Source organism: Mytilus californianus, unplaced genomic scaffold, assembly GCF_021869535.1.
Source record: "Mytilus californianus isolate M0D057914Y unplaced genomic scaffold, xbMytCali1.0.p SCAF_2, whole genome shotgun sequence".
NCBI classification, from domain to species: Eukaryota; Metazoa; Mollusca; class Bivalvia; order Mytilida; family Mytilidae; genus Mytilus; species Mytilus californianus.
This window is the reverse complement of record NW_026262668.1, coordinates 20,629,938-20,657,820: the sequence shown is the minus strand read 5'-3', so window position 1 is coordinate 20,657,820 and position 27,883 is coordinate 20,629,938. Positions and strand designations below refer to the sequence as shown.

Below are 27,883 nucleotides of genomic sequence, written 5' to 3'. Positions count from 1 at the left end.
AGAAATTTGTTTTGCATGCACACGTATAAAAATTGCGGTTTTTATCCAACGCAATCATAGGTTTGAACGTTGTTTTCAATTTAGATTTGTGTATATATATATACATATATATATATATATATATATATATATATATATATATATATATGTGTGTGTGTGTGTGTTCAAATCAGTTATTTTTTGTTGTTGTTATTTTTAGTTTTATGTCACAAGTATCATTTTACTTATATGACAATAAAGAATTATTATATAATGCATTAAATATTTAAAATTATAAGTTCTTTATCTATATATCACTTTAAGAACTTAAATTGTTCTTTAATTTTCCGTTGATAAATCATTTAGAAACTATAAGGTTTCAAATCCCTCAGAATGCTCAGGCAAAGTTGACCTTACATTTGGCTATTTCTTTAGGTCCTTTTTGGTCGTACAGCTTGTGAACTGTTTCGGTTCTTATACATCCTTGGCTTTCAAATATTCGGCCTTGAGCGTTCCTGATGAAGGTAAATCCAAAAAAGCACTCCGGACACATACAATTTATAACAAGTTATTTTATTGTTCTACATGCATACATTACAATACAGATAGATATCAACCCACATCTATAGTTACATAAATATATCATTCATAAATCGATGAGTGATGAGCGTAAAATTACTAGACAGAATTTATCACTAAATCATGACCTAATAAATGATATTCAATTTAATTGGATTAATACAATTCTAAATATAAACACTTGTATTGGTTTTATTCTTATAGGGCAGAGCTAGCTTATATGTTAGACAGGTATACAAGTACCCGGCCACGTCCACTCTGTGTTTTTGTTAGATGTATTTCTATTTGTATCCATTTGATGAGTTAAACCTTTTTCAACTGATTTTTATAGTTCGTTCTTATGTTGTACTGTTACACCACTGTCCCAGGTTAGGGGGAGGTTTGGGATCCCGCTAACATGTTTAACCCTGCCACATTCTGTATGTATGTGCATGTCCCAAGTCAGGAGCCTGTATAATTCAGTGGTTGTCGTTTGTTGATGTGTTACATATTTGTTTTTCGTTCATTTTTTTTGTACATAAATTAGGCCGTAAGTTTTCTCGTTTGAATTGTTTTACATTTGTCATTTCGGGGCATTTTATAGCTGACTATGCGGTATGGGCTTTGCTCATTGTTAAAGGCCATACGGTGACCTATGTTTGTTAGTTTCTGTGTCATTTGGTCTCAATCATACCACATCTTCTTTTTTATATGATCCGATTTATGAATTGAATTATTACCCTTTTTAAATAATCTTGTCTCTGTACTTGTGCGTTGCTATTTGTGTACTTTTCGAGTTAATTTGATTTACATGTCAGCGATGATAACATCTTTAATTATATAAGATTTAACGATAAGGCCGCTCTCCAACCCGGTTACACTATTAATGACAATCGTAAGACTCTATTTAAAAACGTTTAAAACCCTTTAAATGGAAATATTATTATCAATATTTACTGGTTACCTAGGCCAGTTATATTCATGAATGTCGGTTAAATCTTTCATGTTAATAAGCTCGATCAGGTAAACTTGTCCTATGATACTTTCTGTTCGACAGATATTCTGGAATGAAAAAAGGAAATTATATTTTACCATATAAACAGTTGTGGACAACTTTTCTTAAAAAAAGGAGGTATTTATATTTCAATTAACTTATTCGCAATTTTAGCTTGACTAGACTTTATGAATTCAAACAAATAAAAAGAGAGGGTTTGCCTGTGATGAATTGGAAAGGGGGGGGGGGGGGGGGATTTTTACAACAATTTTTGCAGAAAGTTTTTTTTTGGTATGCCTAATGTAGTAATACATCTTCATTTGATACTCTAAGTGAGTTTCAAAATCACATTCCCTCGATTGATTTATATTTTTCAGAACATCTTCTTACCAAAGAATACAGGTCGTTTCGCCCTGGTTCCTATTCGCCCCGGGTAGTATTGTCATGATTCCCGTTTGGCACTGGGTCTATTCGTCCCTGGTGTTTACATTGTTGAATTGTTATTTTAAAAAATGACATTCTGCAAGCTTAAAAACAACCCACAGAAGTTGGGCAAATAATGTACAAATAATAAATCAACAGATGAGAGTTATTTTGATATTTGATTTAATTGACATCTTTTTAGCTTACCTGGCCGAAAGGCCAAGTGAGCTTTTCTCATCGCTTTGCGTCTAAATTTCGGCATCCGTCGTCCCCCGTTCGCCGTCCGTCGTCGTCCGTACTTCATTCGTCGTCGTCGTCGTCGTCCTTCGTCCGTCCGTCGTCGTCGTCGTCCGTTAACCTTTACAAAATCTTCTCCTCTGAAACTACTGGGCCAAATTTAACAAAAAATGAAGCATGAAAACATATAGGTCAAACTCATCTGGTCTCTTTGTTGAGCATTTTGAAGGAAAAAGCAGAACTTTCCTTTTTACTACTTTTCTTGGGAAAAAAAACTTGGAGTCAGATGCATGTGTGTTGACCTGCTGGATAGAGATTCGTACTTTATTAGACTGTCTCACAGAAAGAGTCAATAGTAAATCTACCATTTAAAAAACTTCTCCATATTCATGACAGATGACAGACTTAATTCATTAAATAATAAGTTTAACGTCCATTTTCGCTGAACTTGTATACATTATTGTTTAGGGGTCAGCTAAAGCCCGTCTCCGGGTGCGGGATTTTCTCGCTGTGCTGAAGACCCATCGGTGGCCTTGGGCTGTTTTCTGTATTTTGGTCGGGTTGTTGTCTCTTTGACGATTCCCCGTTTTTATTTTCAATTTAATTAAATCCCTATGAAAAGGTAAAATATTATAAATATTGGTATGTATCATATTAACTGGTTACCTATTACAGTTATTATTCAGGAATGTCATTTGAATGTTTAACTTTAACTTCGGTCAGGTATAAACACGTCCTACTTCAGTTCGTGGTAGGTCAACATTTTGAATGAAAGAAAATTATTTTTGCTATATAAACAGCTGAGATAACTTTTTAATCAGAAAGGAGGTATTTATATTTAATTTATTTATTCACAATTTTAGTTTGACTGTTAACTGTATAAATGCAAAGAACTAATGAGAGATTGACTTGGATTTGATGGCGGAGGAATTTATAACAAAATTTGAAGATAGAATTTATTTTTTCATATATTATTTTGTTCTGCCTTATGAAAAAATAAATTCTGTTTAAATTCTTCATTTGTGTATATGCTTATAACACTGCTGTGGGAAAATCACAGGGGGAAGTTGATGTGAGTTGGTGGCAGTTAAAACTTATGTAAAGAAGTTTTGTTCCCGTTAAATTATGATCCCATCCCTGTGAAAAAAAACAATGATGCATATAAACCTCTAATTTCATTAAAAACAATATTGCTTAGAAGAAGATGCCATTAAAAATAATATTGCTGCGAAGACGTTATCCTATAATGAAAAATCACACATACTTAATGACAAAGATGTGTGTAACTGAAATATTATGAAGATGGTAAATGACATAAACACTTAACAATTATCGTGTGTCAGAAACGTTAACACTTTTCTAGAAATACCTTTATCAGGATCACTAAAACCTAAACATTTAAAAGCCAGGGATGTCAAATTGGTCGTTTGATAAATCTCATTGCAAATTTATTTGCTGCAACTCATATAAAACCTTTTTCTCAAATGAGAAAAGTAAATATGCTAGATAAACTGGAGGTGTGATGAGATGATTAGAGCCGTACTTTCTCCTTGACAACATTTATGTACGTTTCGGCAGTAAAGTGTATCGACAGGTTGTATGTATTCATATGGGCATCAATTGTGCGTTTGATAGCAGACGTGTTCCTGTACTGTTATGAATCACAGTTTATGGCCAAACTCATTCTAAACCCGCCTAAATTCCATTTAATTGATAAATTCAACAACACTTACCGTTATCTTGATGATATTTGTTCGTTAATTAATCAGGAATTCTCAAAATATACTGCCAAAATTTACCCAAAGGAACTTACTTTAAATAAATCAAATATTAACAGCAATAACTGTCCTTTCCTAGATTAAGATATTTTAGTTTTACAACAGGAACTCTACACAAACATTGACGACAAAAGGGATGATTTTTCTTTCCTTTTTTTATTTACTTTCGTTTTTTACGGTGATGTTCATTTAGCACCGCGCTATAATGTTTTTATATCCCAACTCGATCGCTATGCCCGTGTCTAGGTGACGTTTTGTATTTCAATGATCGTAATCTGTGTATTACTGGTGAATTATTAAGTCAGGGATTTCGTTTCAACAAATTACTTAAATTCTTTACTAAATTCTTCCATAGATACAAAGATTTGGTTTGCAAGTTTGGCCTTTCCTGAAGAAAACTTATTTTAAACGGAATAGCACATCCACATTTTACTGTGATGTTGTTTACCGAGCCCTGAAATTTAGATACGATCCTGGTAAACTTATCAATCCTTTAAATAAACTTAGGTGAAAGATACCAAAGGGACATTCAAACTCATAAGTCGAAAATAAACTGACAACGCCTGGCTTGAATAGAAAAGACATATAGACAAACAACGTAGAAAACTAAAGACTATGCAACACGAACCCACTTAAGACATGGAGCGATCTTAGGTTCTCCGGAAGGGTAAGCAGATCCTGTTCAACATGTAATTAGATCGTTGAATATTATTTGTATATATAAACATTGATTTTGTTATCAGTAATTTAAAACCATAATACACATTATTGTTATACACATCATCTTCGCTAGCCAAGGGTTACGATCCAGTCCCCTTCTCTACTTTATCGTAACCCTTGGCTAGCGAAGATGTATACACATATGCACTTTCACGTACGGTACTACAATCTGTCGAAACTTATATGTTGGCAATGCACAAGGTCATGTTTTTCCCTGACTTTCTTTACACTAAATCCATTAAATATTTGGTGTGTACTAATAGATATTTTAGTCTTAGATACATGATTTTTTTATTAGTTGTAATTGACTTTGGACTAGCTGTCAGCAACTGCGAGTACTTTCAGATTTGGAAACACATTTTAGTTTAACATGGCAGTGATTATAAATTTTGAACTTTCTATTTTCCCTTAATATTATATAAAAAAAACCCACATACACCATTAATTCGGGAACATTTATTTTTTGGAGGCGGGATGTTATATATATATTTGGTCGTATGTGTTTTATAGTAAAATTGTGAGAGTTGTGTCCCTTTGTATAATGATGCAATATGTCATTTGATGTAATCTGTCTTTTCTGAATAAACGCTACAAGGCAGTAGATGTGTTTTTGTTGATATCAAGCAAATATAAGTTTAGCGGCATGGGGAGGCAAGTATATGTCCCCCATGTACGTAATACTATACTTTGTGTATTTGTTGTTGTTAGGGGGTGTATAAATACCCTGCAATGACCGGTCTGTGTTTTTGTTAGATGATTTTCTGCTTTGTATCTATCTGCAGAGTTAAGCTCTTTACAACGTGTCTGTCATTTTTGTTTTTCGTAAATTTTTTGTTATAAATAAGGCCGTTAGTTTTCTAAAATTAATTGTTTCATATTTTTTTGTATGTCGGGGCCTTTTATAACCTACGAAATAAAAACAAACGCTGGCTTCAAAGAACTAAATATTCCAATCAGATATGTAAGTTGTTAAAACAAACATAATCTTTTAAACAGATTTTTTTTGTAGGCGTATGCGATCTACGTTTTCAGTCCAAAAAATCAATGAAGTCTAATGAATGTTGACTGTTTTCATTTTACTTTCACGGGAAGTCAAGACTTGTGAATATGACTATTTGTTACGTCATGCTAATACGTTAATTTTCAACAAAAAGACATATTTCCTATCTAGTCCTTGTGTTAGCTATGATTCATAGTGATATCGGTCAATAAATCCTAATTATAAATTTTAGCTGGAAATAAGGGCCATATTGAGCCTTATCGAACCTTCTTTGCCGTTTACTAGGTACCATGAAAGCCGGGATGCAACGAATTAGTTCTAATTCAGGTGTATTATTGTAAACTATTTCTTAGGAGAGTCGGGTTTATAAGTTTATAAGAAAAAGTCCTACAGATAAAAACATTAGGTCTGAAAGTACCGATGTAAGGAAAGGGACAATTTCTGTTCAAACAGGAAAACAATAAGACGAGTATTATTTGAGGTATTTGATATTCATTACTACCTAGTGATAATCAAGTTCTGGTTGACATCCCAAGCCAAAACCCTGATTTGGCATATATTCCTAACTGTTCACATGATGAACCCGTTCTTAATCTTTGATGTGACCAAACCTTTACAGTAAATTGTATTATTCCAGTAATTCAAACTAATACGGGACGTGGGACAAGAGGACAGAAAACTTAAATTTATAATCTTCTTACTATTGAATGCAGGGCTTCTAATATGGCATGTTACCATAAAATAATAATGAATAATAATCACTGACAAGGTTAATTTATGTTTATGTTTAGGTCATGGCATCAAGTAAACCTGTACACTGCGGACCATGTAACCAAGGTAAACAAGGTATCAACAACACTAAGGCTGACATCTGGTGTTACAACTGTGCTGAAGGATTATGCTTAACATGTTCAACGGATCATAAAAGAACTAACTCATCCTGTGATCACAAGACCATCGATATTCAAACCTATAAAAGCTATAAACCTCCATTGGCTCTATCAAAACAGAATGTGACACACATAGTCTAGAGTTCAACTTGTTCTGTCCAAGACATTTAATTCCTTGCTGTAATGAATGTATTTCCACTAGTCATTCGAAATGTACTGGTATACAAAATTTAGCTAGTGTAGTGGAGAAAACAAATATTGCAAAATCCAAAGAATCTGTAGAAAAAGATATAAACTCAATCGCACATTTCTTGGATGAAATGGTTAACAGCAAATCAGAGAACATAAAGAGAGGAGAACAACAATATGAAAGTATTAAACAATCAATGAGTAAAATTCGAAATGGAATTAATAAACATTTAGACAATCTTGAGGAAAAGTTATGTAAAGAAGCAGATACTGTATGGAGTAAGGAAAAATTAAAATTAACAGGTTTAATTACTGAAATTGAAGAAAAAATGAAAAAATTACAGGAAATGCAAGATGATTTAAAAACGGTTACAGAACATACTTCAAAACTCCAATCATTTCTAGGAATTCATCTGATTGAACAAAAAGTTCATCAATGTCAAAGATATATTGAAGACAGTGAGAGATCCAGTGAAGTTGACATCAAACTAAAGCAAAATAATGATGTAGAAAAGGTTCTAAGCAAAGTACAATCATTTAAATCCTTGGGAGAAGTGAAGGTTGTCAAAATAGAAATATCCTTGAAGAGGCAAACGAGTGTGAGTAGAGAAGCGCAAGTAAATGCACAGCAACAAATCAACATAACCAACATAACAATGAACTTTGACACAAAATGGTTTTTCAATATGAGGAAACAAATTAGTGACATGATTTGTCTAATGGATGATAGAGTAATAGTAGTTGAACAGGGGGGTAAAGTTAACTTACTTACTTCTGATGGCAATATACAGACACAGTTACCTATATCTGGTAAAGCCTGGGGTGTAACACAGATCAATCATAACACTATTGCCATAACTTATCCTGGTGAGATTAAGATCTTTGATATGAAGAATAAAACAGTTACCAAAGTTATCCAATTACACAAATCATGCTTTGGTTTATCATTCGCCAATAATTGTCTTGCTGTAGGTATGAGCAAGGATGAAATCCGTATTATACACTTGAACGGAAATACACTGAAGTCAGTACAAGTTCAGAGTGAATCACAACTGCATCATCTTGTTTACTGTAATGACAGAGTAATCTATAGTGACTATGTTAGTAAAGCAGTATACTGTGTGGATGGTTCAGGTCAACAGATCTGGCAATATAAAAAGGATTTATTAGACCCAAGAGGACTTTGTACAGATACCTGTGGTAACATTTTTGTAGCAGACAATATAATAACAGCTTTATCAAAAGATGGACAGAATAGTCAAAAACTTGGCAGGCGTAATGATAATTGGGGTTTCATTATGTGTATTTGTTTTAACAAAAATAATGAATCTTCTGGTTTTATTAGCGACCACAATGGCATTAAAATAACCAGATTCAATGTGTCCTATGATTAAATATGCACTGACAAATGTGAGAACATTACTTGACAATGAAATAACAATGTATAATACATATTGTAGAATTTAATTTAGATTAATATTATGGTAGAAGCCATAAATTGATGAATAGACTTATATAGAATAATTTTATATTACCAGTCTGGTTATTATGAAAATTATAATGGTACACAGATTTGAATAAAACACTGCATAACAGCAAATAGGGTTAAAATCAAGCAGTACTATTAACATCACATTTTTCATAATTATAGAAAAAACAAGACAGAGCTGATGCCTCGTCACAGACATGAATATAGCTCTGCAAATATTAGATTTAGCGAACAATGAAGTTGAAGTACATCTTCAAATGGTATATGTTATGCCCTCCATACTTATGATTTAATCCATAATGTAGGACAATTTAGTTGTTGCTCCTTTGAAGCTTCATCATTTAAGTTTTGCAACTTTAATAGAATCAGAATGTTAATAAAACAATGATGTACATAGTAAATGCAATACCAAGAAAACAACTGCTTTTTGGGTGGAAATGTGAGACTAACGTGAGGATCTTTTTTTCATGGGGCAAACAATTATGAATAAACTCAATATCCTGTCATTTATGGAAAATTCAAAAAAAGCACACCTTTACTGTATATGTACTATCATACTGCATAATATAAATCTCCTAGCTTGAAAACTGAACGAGGGGTTAGCTGGACAAACACTTTGTGGGACGGACGGATGGAAAGAGGGATTGACGGACGTGGTTAAACAATATGTCCCTCAACATTTTGTCGCAAGGGAGAAAAAAATGCAGAAAAATTCTTTAGTTACCACAGTTGGGATTAATTTACAAAGTTGGACATATTTTGAAGATTATTATGGTTTATAAACAAATTCTTATAATTCCCATTTCCCAGAGCCACTTACTCTTTTCACAAGGGTATTAAAATGTCATGGAAAAACATAAACATTTATATCTATATCATTTTAGACAATTTTTTATAATCTATATATTTGTAGGACGTTAATGGAATATTTTGTCTTCGTATTATTTGTTTAGAAGGAGATTTTTATTTTCCATCAAAACGGCCAGTTTAATACGTATAAGACACGATTTAAAAAAAGTAATATGAAAAACAATATATAGAAAAGTACAAACAGTAACACAAAATATATTTAAAAGTCAATACGACAGCAACCTGTACACACAAAAACACAAAAGATATCTTAAAGTCAATCAGACTCAACCTAAACACTGAGAAACACAAAAGATATATAGAAGTCAATGAGACAGCAACTTGACCACACGGAAATACAAAAAAAATATCTGGAAGTCAATGAGAAAGCAACCTGACCACACTAAAACACAAAAAAATCTGACCACACAAAAGCACGAACAATATCAAGAAGTCATTTAGACCGAAACTTTTCCACATAAAACACAGGATATATAGAAGTCAATGAGACAACCACCTGACCACACAAAACCACAAACGATATCTATAAGACAATGAGACAACCACATGACCACACAAAAACAAAATGATATCCAGGAGCAAATGAGACAATGGCCCTCAAGCATTCAAAACACAAAAGATATCAAGAAATCAAATAAGACAGCAACCTGACCACATAAAAACACCAAAAATGTTGAGGAGTCAATAAGACAGCAACCGGTCAAACAACAAAAACAAAACAATATCTAGAAGTCAATGAGACAGCAACCTGACCACATAAAATCACAAGATATCTAGAAGCAATCCCCGGAAGCAACCTGACCATAAACAAAAAATATCTAGAAGTCAAGGAGACAGCAACCTGAACTCACAATCACACAGATATTTAAAGGTCAATGAGACAGCAACCTGACCACACAATAGACACAAGATATCTATAGAAGTCAACAAGACAGCAAACTGACCACACCAAAAACACAAAAGAAATCAGGAAATCTGTGACACAGCAAACTGACAAACACAAAATTACAAAAGATATCTAGAAGTCAATGAGATCGAAACTTTACCACAAAAAACTCAAAAAATGTCAACAAGTCAATGAGATAGCAACTGACCACACAAAAAAAAATGATATCTAGAAGTCAACGAGACAACAGCCTTTAAGCATTCAAAAACACAAAAGATGCCAAGAAGTCCATGAAACAGCAACCTTACCACATAAAAAAACAAAACATACATAGAAGTCAATAAGACAGCAATCTGTCATACAACCAAAAAGACCCCATAAAATATATAGAAGTCAATGAGACAGGAACTTGACCACACAAAAACACAAGAGACATCTTGAAGACTATGAGATAACAACCTGACAACTAAAAAAACCCTACAGACATTTCAAGTGGACGTCGCCAAGTATAAAAAGGTCCGAAACAGACGTCACCATGGACACGGTGTCGTTTGATAAGGCGGGTGTCCTCTCATCACCAGACATGACAAATATCCCAAACATGACTCATTCAGATCATCATACTATTGACAATAGCAATAGTACACATACACAGCCATGTTCAGTTCTCCTTAAAAACATTTTGGATTTTGATGACTCTGAGCAACACTGTCTCATTTCGAAATGTGGAACAAATGGCTGCAAAACTTGTGAAATTTTAATAACAGATGCTCAATTCACTAGCAATTTAACTAAAAAGTCTTTTTTTACTAGAAGTCTATAAATGTCGTCTACGGATTAGAGTGTAACCTTTGCGGATTGGTTTACGTCGGTGAAACGAAAGGAAGGCTAAAAAAACGTATGTGCGGCCATAGATCAGATATCAACCTCAATGCAGACTACATTCTGTACCAGCATTTTAATCAGCCTGATCATTCCATCGTTTCTATGACAGTTCGTATTACCGAAAAAATATACCACAAGACTAACAATCCTCAACTTGCAACGCCTCTCCGTAGACAAAAAGAGGACTACTGGATTCGACAATTGGGAACTGCGACACCATATGGTTGCAATGACAAAATTGATGGTATAGGTATTCTATCTAGTCCTTCCTGTAGCTCGGTGAATGTGATGAATATTTTCAACTCTACTCCTCGACGTAGACGCAGTCATGGTCATCGTCATTATACATCACCTACTTTGCATGATGTCTCTATTAATGACTTGCTGCCATTTATACAAAAGCCGTTAGGTATTCATCACATTCGCACGAAACTTTATTCATTACCCCTTTCAAAACTTTATTCTCTGTTCAATTTATGTTTGGAAACCACTGTTACAAACCCTCATTCAAACCAATACAAACTTACAGCTATCATTTCGGATATTGCAAGTCTAAGACTTTTCAAACCAGTTCGCATTGGAAAAGATGAAAAAGAGAAAAGATCTTTTCTTAAACTTTCCTTTGCCAACAAAGGTTTCGATGGCGTCAACTTAGGCAATATCCTTCATCATAAATTAGTTCAGTCGAAAATACCTCCTTATTTTAAAGATCAGTCTGTACCAATAATTTCTTATACCTATACCAAACCAATTGCAACTAAAATTTTCAATTACAAACACGTTTTGCAGGATCTCAACATTGACGACTTCAAGTCTAAACCTCCTGATTGCACCTGTGCTAGTTTCCAATTCACATATAATCCGGCTGGCCACGTTATTACCGGAGACCTCAACATTGTCAATAACTCTTCCCTGCGAAAATTGTTATCCAAAGGTCCGAAATATCGTGAGCCTAAATCCATCAATTGGAAATACAACTTCAAAATACTGATGGATTCAGTCGAGGATTATGCCAGGCAATGGGCTAAACGCGAGAAAGAAGACGTAGATACTCTTTCCGAATGGATTAAGGCTGTGAGGTCGTTGATACAAATCCGAATTAAGAAACTAAATGGGTCTATCAATACCCACGCTACGTCAATTTTTAAAGACCCAAATGTTGCAAAACACTTGTCCTACCTCCATGACAAATATGTTGTTGTCCCCGCAGATAAAGCCCCAAACAACATCGTCTTTGTGTGTAAATATCATTACATAAACTGCTTGATAAATGAATTAGGTATTGACAATTCATTTGGAAACTCAACATATACCCTCACGACACTTACCAAAGAGGAAATCCTGGATAATCATAGGTCTGTTCTATGTTCCTTTGGAATTTTAACCAAAGATGAAGAACTGGATATTCCATCACTCTATTGGATACCTAAACTACATAAGTGTCCTTACAAACAACGGTATATTGCTGGGTCTTCCAAGTGCTCCACGAAACCTCTTTCTAAATCATTAACATCTATTTTATCAGCAATCAAAGCCGGGCTCCAAAGTTATTGTGAAACTGCCTATTCTAGAGGTGGCGTGAATCAGATGTGGATACTAAAAAATTCCAAAGATCTTTTAGAGTACATAAAATCTAAGACTCTCTCATCTTGCAATAGTATTAAAACATTTGACTTTTCTACACTTTACACAAGTATTACCCATTCCAAACTAAAAGACAAATTGAAAGAGTTGGTATTACTTTGTTTCATTAAAAAGAATGGCGAACGTAGATACAAGTATCTTGTCTTGGGGAGGGATAAATCCTACTTTGTAAAGACTCACTCTGATTCTAACAAAAAATTCTCTGAAACTGACATTATCAAGATGCTTGATTTCTTGATTGACAACATATTTGTTACGTCTGGGGGATGTGTTTTTCAACAGACTGTCGGAATTTCAATGGGAAACAATTGTGCCCCTGTTTTTGCCGACTTGTTTCTTTATTTTTATGAGGCTGACTTCATACAGGAACGTCTTAGGAAGAAAGATAAGAAGTTAGCAATGTCCTTTAACTTTACGTTCCGCTATATAGATGATGTTCTCTCACTAAATAATACAAAATTTGGTGACTATGTTGAACGAATCTATCCCATCGAACTAGAGATAAAGGATACTACAGATACAGTTAAGTCTGCCTCATATCTTGACTTACATCTAGAAATTGACAATGAGGGTCGGTTGAAAACAAAACTTTACGACAAAAGAGATGATTTCAGCTTCCAAATTGTGAACTTTCCATTTCTATGTAGCAACAATCCAACAGCGCCTGCAAACGGAGTATATATTTCCCAATTGATACGATATTCCCGGGCTTGTATTTCCTATCATGATTTCCTTGATAGAGGATTGCTGCTCACAAGGAAGTTATTAAACCAAGAGTTGGGCTGGTGATTGTATACATAAGGTTTTCGTTCTCCTCAATTGTTATGTACATATATTTTATGAGCTCAAGTCTCAAGTGTGTATGATCAGGAGTACTACAGAGGTGCTTGGTGTATAAACATTTCAGTTTGCCAGTATGTTATGATGAACATTTCTTTACCTAGACTCTCATTACTTTACCATTCAGACGGTTTTTATTCTTTCCAATATTGAATGGCCAGGATTTTTTAGTGACTAAATAATTTGATATTTTTACAAAATATAAAGTTAATATTGCTATTGGACGACCCAGGATGAGGACAAGAAAAGGACGCAATGCTCCTAAGCTGTAGTGAATATGCTTTTATTTAATTCCAGTAATGTATACAAACCTTAACTATTTTATCTGTTGGTTGTTTCAACATCTGAATAGATTTGATCTTTTTGTTAACATTCATTGGGATCTCTACAGTCTGAAATGTAAAAACAGATAGTGAGAACAATACTGTTAAAGAGTAAAAACAGTACTTGTTTAAAGTCACACAATAGTTCTTTTATATCATAAAAGAATATGAACAATCTTGTTTGGAAGGTCTCATAAGTGAACTGTTACAAAGCTAATTTCTGAATTCCACAATATAGAAATACGGAGATGTGGTATGATTGCCAATGAGATAACTATCCACCAAAGATCAAATGGAGCGGATGTAAACAATTATAGGCAACCGCACGGCATTCAACAATGATAAAAACCTCATGCGGTATAGTCGCCTATAAAAATACCAACATGGAAAATGTGAAACAATTCAATTGTGAAAGCTAACAGCATAATTAAAACAAAACAATTTAGTCCTTTTTTCTACAGCAATTATAATTATCTCTCTTTCTTTGAGTCCACTGACACATCTGATATCAGTGTCATGAATGCTCTATTTATGAAAATGCATGTAATTCTTGCCACTGAACATTTAGAAATAAGTAACTTTTCAAAAACTTATGATCTATATCCAAACAATAATATGTGCTTCCATGAAACCAAGAAATTAAGAATTTCATATCAAGGATTGTTATGGTCTACAAAAGGGATTTTTTATTCTTATTACAAAAAGGACCAGTCCACCAAAAGTAAACAATACATATAAATAAGTTAATACTTGAAAATGTTCATAGTTTCTTAGATTATGATAGACAATTATTTTCAAGTTTAATTCTATCTGTCTTATGTTTGAAGTTGATATCCTATTATCAATATATATAGTGTTCTCCTAACTGTAATAAGGACCTTGGTACCCAAATGGTGTAAAAAGTGTGTCAACAGTGATCATCAGCTTGTAAACTTTGTGGTTGTGAGTTTGAACTTTTCCTAGACCCTCATTACTATATTACTCAGACTGGTTTTATTCTTTCCAATCATCCATTAAAAATGGACAAGATTTTTTTTTCGAGATTTTTACAAAATCAAACGTTAATTTTTTTCTAGGAATTGGACAACCCAGGATAAGATTGCAAGCCTGAACTATTTTATCTGTTGGTTGAAACTGAACATCTGATATCAGTGGATTGAATGTTTGCTTTCTGATTATGACTATACTTGACACTGGCCATTAAGAAATAAGCAACTATCCAATGACTCATGATTTAAATCCAAACAAAATATGTACGTGTATGAAATAAAGAAATTAACGATTTTCATATCAAGGATTATCATGATCTACAAAAATGATTTTTTTTATTTTGATGCAATAGGCCATTTGACCAAATTAACCAATATATATATATTTGATTTTGTATTCACATTTTGTCATAGATCAAATTTATTCGTTCAGTGTATGTTCATTTGTTTTTGTTAATATGTCTTTTGATTGAGTTAAGCCATTTCAATTGATATTGTATAGTGTATCTTTCTATGTTGTGATGTTACACTCTTGTTTCAGGGTAGGGTGAAGGTTAGCGCCTATTAAAACGTTTAAACCCGCTGCATCTGTTTGTACCTGTCCTAAGTCAGAAACCTGATGTTCAGTGGTTGTTGTTTGTTGATGCGGTTCATAAGTGTTTCTCTTTTCTCGTTTTTAGAGATTATACCGTTGGTTTTCCTGTTTGAATGGTTTAACATTAGTTATTTTTGGGGCTCTTTATAGCTTGCTGTTCAGTGTGAGCCAAGGCTCCGTATTGAAGGCCGTTCTTTGACCTATAATGGTTTACTTTTACAAATTGTGACTTGGATGGCGAGTTGTATCATTGGCACTCATACCACATCTTCTTATATCTAGGAATCGGATGTATTATGGGGACGCTGAAGTGCGATGGCCACGCTTAAGTGCGATGGTCCTTTCGCTGATGTGCGGTGGCCTATAAAAGAGAGGAAAAAGATACCAAAGGGACATTCAAACTCATAAGTCGAAAATAAACTGACAACGCCATAGATAAAAAGAAAAAGACAAACGGACAAACAATAGTACACAAAACACAACATAGAAAACTAAAAACTGAGCAACACGAACCCCACCAAAAAATGGGGATGATTTCAGTTGCTCCGGAAGGGTAAGCAGCTCCTGTTCCACATGTGGCACCCGTCGTATAAGACGCGTGGTGCTAGTTTAAAATCAACAGATGAACAACTGTTTTTTGTTTGTTTGTTCAAGCTATAAAAAGTACAGTGTACACTACACAACAACGTTACAGCGAGAACTGGAAATGCAAAATGACTATTTAAATCAAACGGGTTATACTCTCGATGTTTTACATAAAAAAAAAACAACAACAGAAAAGCTACTTCTTACAAACCAAGTGACTTATTCATCGACATGTGAACATACAAATCATTGAAAATATGATTTTTGTAATCTATCGCACTTCAGCGTAACCACTATCACACTTCGGCGTACCTTTCAAGAATCGCACTTCAGCGTCAAACCATCGCACATCAGTATTAACATCGCGGGTCGGATTACCATCGCAGTTCAAATTCATACATATATAATAATAGACAGTTTTTTTTCCAGTTTAATTCTGTCTGTCTTATGTTTGAAATTGATATCCTATCATTAATTATTAATATATATAGTGTTCTAACTGTAATAAAGACCTTGGTCGCCAGATGGTTTAAGAAGTCTGTCTACAGTGATCACAAGCCTGTCAACTTTGTGGTTATGAGTTTGAACATGCTTTGGAAATGTGCATCTGACTCCAGTCTTAATTTACTTTGATTGTCAGTGTTACTGTTAAAGGTATACAGTTGTTTTCTCATGTTCACCTGCTTCCTTCGCCAAAACAAAGTTGTGAGCTTGATAAAATCAAGTTTGCAAAAAAATGGCATTAAAATCCAACAGTCAATCAATTACTCCAACAGTGACAGCTAATGTACACATCAACAAACATAAGCAGTGCCAAATACTTACAATTTGGGAGCAATGATATTTTTCTGTTATTGTTTTTTTTCTTAAAAGATTCCCTTTTCTAAAATGTTGATTTAAGGATCCCTTCCCTCTACCCCATGTTCCACTGCCTTTCATAATGATGTGTATATGACATAATAATAGTTTCATATCTTCAGAATAAATCTTACATCATTTATTACAGCTTTTTCACTTATAATAGTTCCTGTCATGACAGTCTCTTGTCCTCTGATTAAGAAACAGTGGTCTACAGAAAGAAGGTCCTCCTGGGTTCCTTTCTGGTGTGTATGTGTATGGATTTTCAATGTTTCTATTAAACATGTCAGCCCAATAGCATCTAATTCCCCTCCATAAAATTAAAATAAAATCTTGATGTTTATATGTATACATGACAAGTGTCAGAAATAACATTAAACATGATAATTATCTGCCACATCTGTAAAATTTTCTTTTCACTAAAACTTGTTATGCCGTAAATCTCAATTGGTGGTGCCTACCTTTGTTTTCGGAATCATTCGTAGCAGGCCTTCCTAAGTTTGTCAACTCAAATTATTTCGTCTTCCCACAGCCGATTGGAACCTTCTGGCACAATTTCATAGAGATCCATACACTTATACACTAGTCCTGAAACAAGAAAAAGCTTGATTTGGGCCCCTTTTTGGTCCCTAATTCCTAAACGGTTCGGACAATAACCCCGAAAATCAATCTCAACTTTCCTTTTTGTGGTATGGAACCTTATGGTACAATTTCATAGATTTCCCTACACTTATATTCAAGTTATTGTCTGGAAAAAAATGTTTTCGGACGACGGTGATACAGACGACATCAACGTCATACCATTATATGGCCCGAAAATTTTCGGTCGTTTAAAATTTTTTCAAAGATACCAGGCTTATCATTTTGTACGCTAGACGATCGTTTTATCTACAAAAGACTCATCAGTAACGTTCAATTCAAAACAAGTGTAAAAGGCCAAATCAAGTAATAAATTGAAGAGCATTGAGGACCCTAAATTCCAAAAGGTGACGTCAAATACAACTAAGGCAAATCTATTCCTGGAGATAAAAAATCCTCAGTATTTCAAACATTTCTAAGTTTTAATCAATTAATTTATATGTGGCATCATTTAATTAAAGTTAAAGTTATTTAAAGTTCCACGGGACAGATGCTATCAACATAGTCCCCATATTTTGAACTATTGAGTGAGATGACAAATCTATAATATATTGGAAAGTATTAAGGGACAATTCTAGCTTCTTTCCATTCTTCCTTCGAACATCGTGTTTCTTTCTCGTCTACTGTATTCATTATGTCCTTCCCCTTAGTTATTCAAACATTTGATTAGGCGAGGATTTTTTGATATGTTGGTTTACAGATTGTTTTATGTGAAAGATTTGGTTCTGTGGGTCGGGATAAATATTAAAATAAAGTATTTTACAAGACATAAATATGTATAGAATGAATGTACTTGAGCTTTATTGTGTTATATGTGTTTTCCTTTTTTTTTTCATCATTTATTAAACTTAAGTGCCAAAAATTTTCTTTCTCGGCTGTTTTAGTCATCGGCACTTAAAGTTAACCAGCGAGAGACGTTAACCACCGAGGGTCGGTTTTTAGACACGCCCAGTGCAACTATGCACGCCCACTTTTGGAGCTCTTTAGTATGAAGATAAGAAAAGTATACAGAATTGAGGGACTGTACACAATGTTTTTATATTGTTCTTGGTTTACAGACGTTACCCGTAAATAAACTGGACCCCTGTTGTGTTTATTTATCGCTGCACTGAGCCTCTTGCACTACGATGGAATGGCGGACCAGTTTAAACATGGTAAACAGATAAACAGCTGATTAAAGTAACCTGTAAGAAGAAATGAGTTAACTATTGTTTATATTAGAGACGAGAATGTCTCGTGTTTTGTTCTGTTCAGAAAAGCAGGAACCTTGGAGTTTATGGTTAGATTGTAATTCTTTCTTGAATCAAAACTGGGTAAATTTGATATAGGTAAGAAACACTCCCCCTTTTTAGAAAATAACTCGAGAACCACACATCGGCCATTGCGCTCGCTGCACAAAGTAACAATAGTCAATAAGAAATAATTATTGTTACTTTCAAGAATCATTAATTGTCAAAACGTCCCCCCCCCCCGGACATCAAAGGAAGTTAAATGTATTGTTATCCCAAATTAGTTCAAATTATTATCATAATGACGTCTTGAAACCCTATTTTATGTGTTTTTTTGGCTTTGAAGTATTCCTACTGCAGAAAAAAAACCATAACATAACCTTTTAAGAAGTCATAATTATTTGAACTACCCCTGAATATATTGCAGACAGGCTCTGATCTAAAAAATGTTTTAAGAGCAATCTTTGAAATGATTTTTTAGGTAATTTAATTATTATGTAATTAATATTAACATAGTTATAAACTTTCAAATTTATTGACCAATATGACCAACTCCTATGCTCTTTCCCATAAATGTCACAATATCATTATATTACAGTAAAATCCGATAGTTTGATGACATTCGTCATTGTTTATGCCTATTGACCTCAGGTCAGCCTAAACTGTAATTTATTCATTAATAAAAACCTAAGACATTAACCACCTGCAATGTGATTGCATCAAAATGACACCTAAGGCATATCATACTAATTGTGCAGGATGTGCCACCAAAATAAATACTGTCTTGTAAAATTAGATGATGATAGTTATAGCTACATGTAGTAATTATAATAACTGATGATAGATTTAAATTTGAGTAAAAGGTTGATTTATATGTGCTCATTCATGTTTTAATTAAAATATAAATTGAATCTTTTCTTTTATAATATTAAGATATTAAAATCACAATTATTTATTTGTAAACTAAAAATATTTTTTGTCCTTTTAAGAACATTATACACAAATAATTTTGATAATTCTGTCATGTTTTTTTTTTTATGTAGCCCCAGAATGGTCAGAACAGTGGCAAAAGACTAATCCAGATTACCAAAAAATAGAAATTGTTCAGCTACCATTCATGCCATAAGCATGATAAGAAAAATTTTGCAGTTTCCAGAATTTGAGGTAGAGTATAGTCAGGAATAGTTTAAATATGCAGATGTTTAGTTTGCAATAAACAATTATGTCCTTGATAGAAAAGTAGAGGAAACAAAAGAGTATGAACATAGTTGAAAAAAGTAACTAATATTACCTAGTCATAAATAATGTAAATAGAAAAGAGAAAGGCAATGGTTACCACTTGGTTTTATTAATAGCTTTATCATTTGTCCATAATTTGGAATGAATCTTGACATTTTCATGTCACAATTTGATCTAAATGCATCCTCATTTATAAAATAATATTATTTTCAGTCTACTGAAACAGGTATTTTTTTTTGTTATTAAAAAGAACAATGAAACAATCGTTGAACAATTTTACCTAGCCTGTAAAGCTGATAGCTTGTTGATTTATAAAATTGATTAACTCATGGGTTAACAGGTAGTAAAATTTTATACTACAATCCTGGTACCTGATACAGCCTTTAAAATCTGAAGGTTAGTTTCAACCCAGTCCTGATAAATTTATCAATGAAAACTAATCAACAGACCAAATAAAAATTCACTGGGTAAAATGATAATATTTTAAGTAATAATACAATATTCATTCATACCATTTGTTGCGTAAAATAGTTGTGATACTTATCATACATATATGATTTACTCCTAATACTCTAACTGTATTGTATGGTAACCACCAACAGTAAGTATGGACAAATACTGTATATAGAGTGTGTATAGGAGTACTGTATTGTATGGTAACCACCGACGGTAGGTATGGACAAATACTGTATAAAGACTGTGTATAGGAGTACTGTATTGTATGGTAACCACCGACGGTAGGTATGGACAAATACTGTATATAGACTGTGTATAGGAGTACTGTATTGTATGGTAACCACTGACAGTAGGTATGGATAAATACTGTATATAGACTGTGTATAGGAGTACTGTATTGTATGGTAACCACCGACGGTAGGTATGGACAAATACTGTATATAGACTGTGTAAAGGAGTACTGTATTGTATGGTAACCACCGACGGTAGGTATGGACAAATACTGTATATAGACTGTGTATAGGAGTACTGTATTGTATGGTAACCACCGACGGTAGGTATGGACAAATACTGTATATAGACTGTGTATAGGAGTACTGTATTGTATGGTAACCACCGACAGTAGGTATCGATAAATACTGTAAATAGACTGTGTAAAGGAGTACTGTATTGTATGGTAACCACCGACGGTAAGTATGGACAAATACTGTATATAGACTGTGTAAAGGAGTACTGTATTGTATGGTAACCACCGACAGTAGGTATCGATAAATACTGTGAATAGACTGTGTATAGGAGAACTGTATTGTATGGTAACCATCAACAGTAAGCATGGACAAATACTGTATATAGAATGTGTACAGTACTGTATTGTATGGTAACCACCGACGGTAAGTATGGACAAATACTGTATATAGACTGTGTATAGAAGTACTGTATTGTATGGTAACCACCAACGGTAGGTATGGACAAATACTGTATATAGACTGTGTGTAAGAGTACTGTATTGTATGGTAACCATCAACGGTAGGTATGGACAAATACTGTATATAGACTGTGTGTAGGAGTAATGTATTGTATGGTAACCACCGACTGTAGGTATGGACAAATATTGTATAAAGACTGTGTGTAGGAGTACTGTATTGTATGGTAACCACCGACTGTAGGTATGGACAAATACTGTATATAGACTGTGTATAGGAGTACTGTATTGTATGTTAACCACCGACGGTAGGTATGGACAAATACTGTATATAGACAGTATAGGAGTCTTGTATTTTATGTTAACCACTGATGGTAGGTATGGACAAATACTTATATAGACTGTGTATAGGAGTACTGTATTGTATGGTAACCACCGACAGTAAGTATGGACAAATATTGTATATAGACTGTGTAAAGAAGTACTGTATTGTATGGTAACCACCGACGGTAAGTATGGACAAATACTGTATATAGACTGTGTAAAGGAGTACTGTATTGTATCGTAACCACCGACGGTAGGTATGGACAAATACTGTATATAGACTGTGTAAAGGAGTACTGTATTGTATGGTAACCACCGACGGTAGGTATAGACAAATACTGTATATAGACTGTGTAAAGGAGTACTGTATTGTATGGTAACCACCGACGGTAAGTATGGACAAATACTGTATATAGACTGTGTAAAGGAGTACTGTATTGTATGGTACCGACGGTAGGTATAGAAAAATACTGTATATAGACTGTGTATAGGAGTACTATATTGTATGGTATCCAACAACGGTAGGTATGGACAAATACTGTATATATAGACTGTGTATAGGAGTACTGTATTGTATGGTAACCACTGACGGTAAGTATGGACAAATACTGTAAATAGATTGTGTATAGGAGTACTGTATTGTATGGTAACCACCGACTGAAGGTATGGACAAATACTGTTGATATACGGTATATAGGAGTACTATATTGTATGTTAACTACCGACGGTAGGTATAGACATATACTGTTGATAGACGGTATATAAGAGTACTATATGGTATGTTTACCACCGACGGCAGGTATAGAAAAATACTGTTGATAGACTGTGTAATGGAGCACTGTATTGTATGGTAACCACCGACGGTAGGTATAGACAAATACTGTTAATATACGGTATATAGGAGTACTATATTGTATGTTAACTACCGATGGTAGGTATAGACATATACTGTTGATAGACGGTATATAGGAGTACTGTATTGTATGTTAACCACCGACGGTAGGTATAGACATATACTGTTGATAGACGGTATATAAGAGTACTATATGGTATGTTAACCACCGACGGTAGGTATAGACATATATTGTTGATAGACGGTATATTAGAGTACTATATGGTATGTTAACCACCGACGGTAAATATAGAAAAATACTGTTGATAGACTGTGTAATGGAGCACTGTATTGTATGTTAACCACCGAAGGTAGGTATAGACAAATACTGTTGATATACGGTATATAGGAGTACTATATTGTATGTTAACCACCGACGGTAGGTATAGACATATACTGTATATACTGTGGATTCATTTTTATTCGTGGTATACCAATTTTCGTGGGTTTCGTGGATCACAGCGAACCACGAATTTAAGAATTCAACGAAGAATAATCCTGAGAAATGTGTATGGAGTCGGATGTTTATTTCCGGTTATGTTATGCAGTTCTAGTATAGTGTTGACTAGCGATAAACATTGTAACATAACACGAGTTTTTATTGAAAGAAGATACAAGTATTTTGGTTAAATCAATAATAAATATATCGAATATCAATGATAATTTACTTTTTAAAATTGATTAAAACTGTTCATGGAAAATAACTGCAAGTTGTTAATTATCGTGTCATAGTTTGGTTTACTGGTGATTAAAAAATCAATAGGATTAAGTACGGGGATATTGCCCGTAGGTAATATTGTTTATGACATGAACATTTATTTTCACACCTTTTACTTATATGACTGTTTACTATATCTGATTAGGGAAATGAGCTTTCAATCATAGAGCTTTGAATGCCTTATAAAGTTCCGACAAGAATTTATAAATTGTATAAACAAACAAATAATTATTTGTCTCTGTCCATTATTGTAATAGAAGTTTTCAATGAACACTTTAACCTAGAATGACCAAGCGAGGATTTTGACAATTCAAAACTTTTTCAATGAATTCCTTCTTTTTTCTTTGTTTTATTATTGATCAAACCAAGGAGGTTATATGATCTCCTAAATCAATCGAAATCCACGAATTACGTATCTGAATTTTTTTTTTGTAATCAGCAATCCACGAATTTACGTATACACCGAAACGTCTTTTTTTCTCTATCCACGAAAATTAATACCCACGAAAATGAATGAATCCACAGTAGACTGTGTATAGGAGTACTGTATTGTATGGTAACCACCGACAGTAGGTATGGATAAATACTGAATATAGACTGTGTATAGGAGAACTGTATTGTATGGTAACCACCGACGGCACTTTGTACAAATACTGTATATAGACTGTGTATAGGAGTACTATATTGTATGGTAACCGCAGACGGTAAGTATGGACAAATACTGTATATAGACTGTGTATAGGAGTACTGTATTGTATGGTAACCACCGACGGTAAGTATGGACAAATGCTGTATATAGACTGTGTAAAGGAGTACTGTATTGTATGGTAACCACCGACGGTAGGTATAGACAAATACTGTTGATATACGGTATAAAGGAGTACTATATTGTATGTTAACCACCGACGGTAGGTATAGACAAATACTGTTGATAGATAGTACATATGAGTACTATATTGTATGTTAACCACCGACGGTAGGTATAGACATATACTGCTGATAGACTGTGTAATGGAGCACTGTATTGTATGGTAACCACCGACGGTAGGTATAGACAAATACTGTTGATATACGGTATGTAGGAGTACTATATTGTATGTTAACTACCGACGATAGGTATAGCCATATACTGATGATAGACGGTATATAAGAGTACTATATGGTATGTTTACCACCGACGGTAGGTATAGAAAAATACTTTTGATAGACTGTGTAATGGAGCACTGTATTGTATGTTAACCACCAACAGTAGGTATAGACAAATACTGTTGATATACGTTATATAGAGTACTATATTGTATGTTAACCACCGACGGTAAGTATAGAAAAATACTGTTGATAGATAGTGCAAATGAGTACTATATTGTATGTTTACCACCGACGGTAGGTATAGATATATACTGCTGATAGACTGTGTAATGGAGCACTGTATTGTATGTTAACCACCGACGGTAGGTATGGACAAATACTGTATATATATAGACTATGTATAAGAGTACTGTATTGTATGGTAACCACCGACGGTAGGTATGGACAAATACTGTATATAGACCGTGTATAGGAGTACTGTATTGTATGTTAACCACCGACGGTAGGTATGGACAGATACTGTATATAGACTGTGTATATGAGTCTTGTATTTTATGTTGACCACCGACGGTAGGTATGGACAAATATTGTATATAGACTGTGTATAGGAGTACTGTATTGTATGGTAACCACCGACGGTAAGTATGGGCAAATACTGTATATAGACTGTGTAAAGGAGTACTGTATTGTATGGTAACCACCGACGGTAGGTATGGACAGATACTGTATATAGACTGTGCATAGGAGTACTATATTGTATGGTAACCAACGACGGTAGGTATGGACAAATTCTGTATATAGACTGTGTATAGGAGTACTGTATTGTATGGTAACCACCGACGGTAAGTATGGACAAATACTGTATATAGACTGTGTATAGGAGTACTGTATTGTATGGTAACCACCGACGGTAAGTATGGACAAATACTGTATATAGACTGTGTATAGGAGAACTGTATTGTACGGTAACCACCGACGGTAACTATGGACAAATACTGTATATAGACTGTGTATAGGAGTACTATATTGTATGGTAACCACCGACGGTAAGTATGGACAAATACTGTATATAGACTGTGTATAGGAGTACTGTATTGTATGGTAACCACCGACGGTAAGTATGAACAAATACTGTATATAGACTGTGTAAAGGAGTACTGTATTGTATGGTAACCACCAACGGTAGGTATAGACAAATACTGTATATAGACTGTGTATAGGAGTACTGTATTGTATGGTAACCACCGACGGTAGGTATAGACAAATACTGTATATAGACTGTGTATAGGAGTACTATATTGTATGGTAACTACCGACGGTAAGTATGGACAAATACTGTATATAGACTGTGTATAGGAGTACTGTATTGTATGGTAACCATCGACGGTAAGTATGGACAAATACTGTATATAGACTGTGTTAAGGAGTACTGTATTGTATGGTAACCACCGACGGTAGGTATAGACAAATACTGTTGATATACGGTATATAAGAGTACTATATTGTATGTTAACCACCGACGGTAGGTATAGAAAAATACTGTTGATAGATAGTGCATATGAGTACTATATTGTATGGTAACCACCGACGGTAGTTATAGACATATACTGCTGATACACTGTGTAATGGAGCACTGTATTGTATGTTAACCACCGACGGTAGGTATAGACAAATACTGATGATATACGGTATATAGGAGTACTATATTGTATGTTAACTACCGATGGTAGGTATAGACATATACTGTTGATAGACGGTATATAGGAGTACTGTATTGTATGTTAACCACCGACGGAAGGTATAGACATATACTGTTGATAGACATTATATAAGAGTACTATATGGTATGTTAACCACCGACGGTAGGTATAGAAAAATACTGTTGATAGACTGTGTAATGGAGCACTGTATTGTATGTTAACCACCGACGGTAGGTGTAGACAAATACTGTTGATATACGGTATATAGGAGTACTATATTGTATGTTAACCACCGACGGTAGGTATAGAAAAATACTGTTGATAGATAGTGCAAATGAGTACTATATTGTAAGTTTACCACCAACGGTAGGTATAGACATATACTGCTGATAGACTGTGTAATGGAGCACTGTATTGTATGTTAACCACCGACGGTAGGTATGGACAAATACTGTATATATAGACTATGTATAGGAGTACTGTATTGTATGGAAACCACCGACGGTAGGTATGGACAAATACTGTATATAGACTGTGTATAGGAGTAATGTATTGTATGTTAACCACCGACGGTAGGTATGGACAAATACTGTATATAGACTGTGTATATGAGTCTTGTATTTTATGTTGACCACCGATGGTAGGTATGAACAAATACTATATATAGACTGTGTATAGGAGTACTGTATTGTATGGTAACCACCGACGGTAGGTATAGACAAATACTGTATATAGACTGTGTATAGGAGTACTATCTTGTATGGTAACCACCGACGGTAAGTATGGACAAATACTGTATATAGACTGTGTATAGGAGTACTGTATTGTATGGTAACCATCCACGGTAGGTATGGACAAATACTGTATAAAGATTGTGTATAGGAGTACTGTATTGTATGGTAACCACCGACGGTAGGTATGGACAAATACTGTATATAGACTGTGTATAGGAGTACTGTATTGTATGGTAACCACTGACAGTAGGTATGGATAAATACTGTATATAGACTGCGTATAGGAGTACTGTATTGTATGGTAACCACCGACGGTAGGTATGGACAAATACTGTATATAGACTGTGTATAGGAGTACTGTATTGTATGGTAACCACCGACAGTAGGTATGGATAAATACTGTATATAGACTGTGTATAGGAGAACTGTATTGTATGGTAACCACCGACGGTAGGTATGGACAAATACTGTATATAGACTGTGTAAAGGAGTACTGTATTGTATGGTAACCACCGACGGTAGGTATGGACACATACTGTATATAGACTGTGTATAGGAGTACTGTATTGTATGGTAACCACCGACGGTAGGTATGGACAAATACTGTATATAGACTGTGTATAGGAGTACTGTATTGTATGGAAACCACCGACGGTAAGTATGGACAAATACTGTATATATAGACTGAGTATAGAACTGTATTGTATGGTAACCACTGACGGTAAGTATGGACAAATACTGTAAATAGATTGTGTATAGGAGTACTGTATTGTATGGTAACCACCGACTGAAGGTATGGACAAATACTGTTGATATACGGTATATAGGAGTACTATATTGTATGTTAACTACCGACGGTAGGTATAGACATATACTGTTGATAGACGGTATATAAGAGTACTATATGGTATGTTTACCACCGACGGTAGGTATAGAAAAATACTGTTGATAGACTGTGTAATGGAGCACTGTATTGTATGTTAATCACCGACGGTAGGTATAGACAAATACTGTTAATATACGGTATATAGTAGTACTATATTGTATGTTAACTACCGATGGTAGGTATAGACATATACTGTTGATAGACGGTATATAGGAGTACTGTATTGTATGTTAACCACCGAATGTAGGTATAGACATATACTGTTGATAGATAGTGCATATGAGTACTATATTGTATGTTAACCACCGACGGTAGTTATAGAC

General features: G+C 34.2%; 1 protein-coding gene across 1 annotated transcript; it reads left to right on the top strand.

Moving 5' to 3' along the window:
- The first annotated feature begins 1,534 nt into the window (after positions 1-1,534).
- LOC127728771 (uncharacterized) lies at positions 1,535-8,362 on the top strand. Its single transcript, XM_052236394.1, has 2 exons — positions 1,535-1,669; positions 6,481-8,362. Exon 2 carries the CDS (start codon positions 6,900-6,902, stop codon positions 8,160-8,162), a length of 1,263 nt encoding a protein of 420 aa, XP_052092354.1. The 5' UTR covers positions 1,535-1,669; positions 6,481-6,899; the 3' UTR covers positions 8,163-8,362.
- Positions 8,363-27,883: the final 19,521 nt, after the last annotated feature.

Excerpts from the sequence above, each read along its gene's own strand:
- LOC127728771 (XM_052236394.1), top strand. The coding sequence starts at position 6,900 with ATGGTTAACAGCAAATCAGAGAACATAAAGAGAGGAGAACAACAATAT.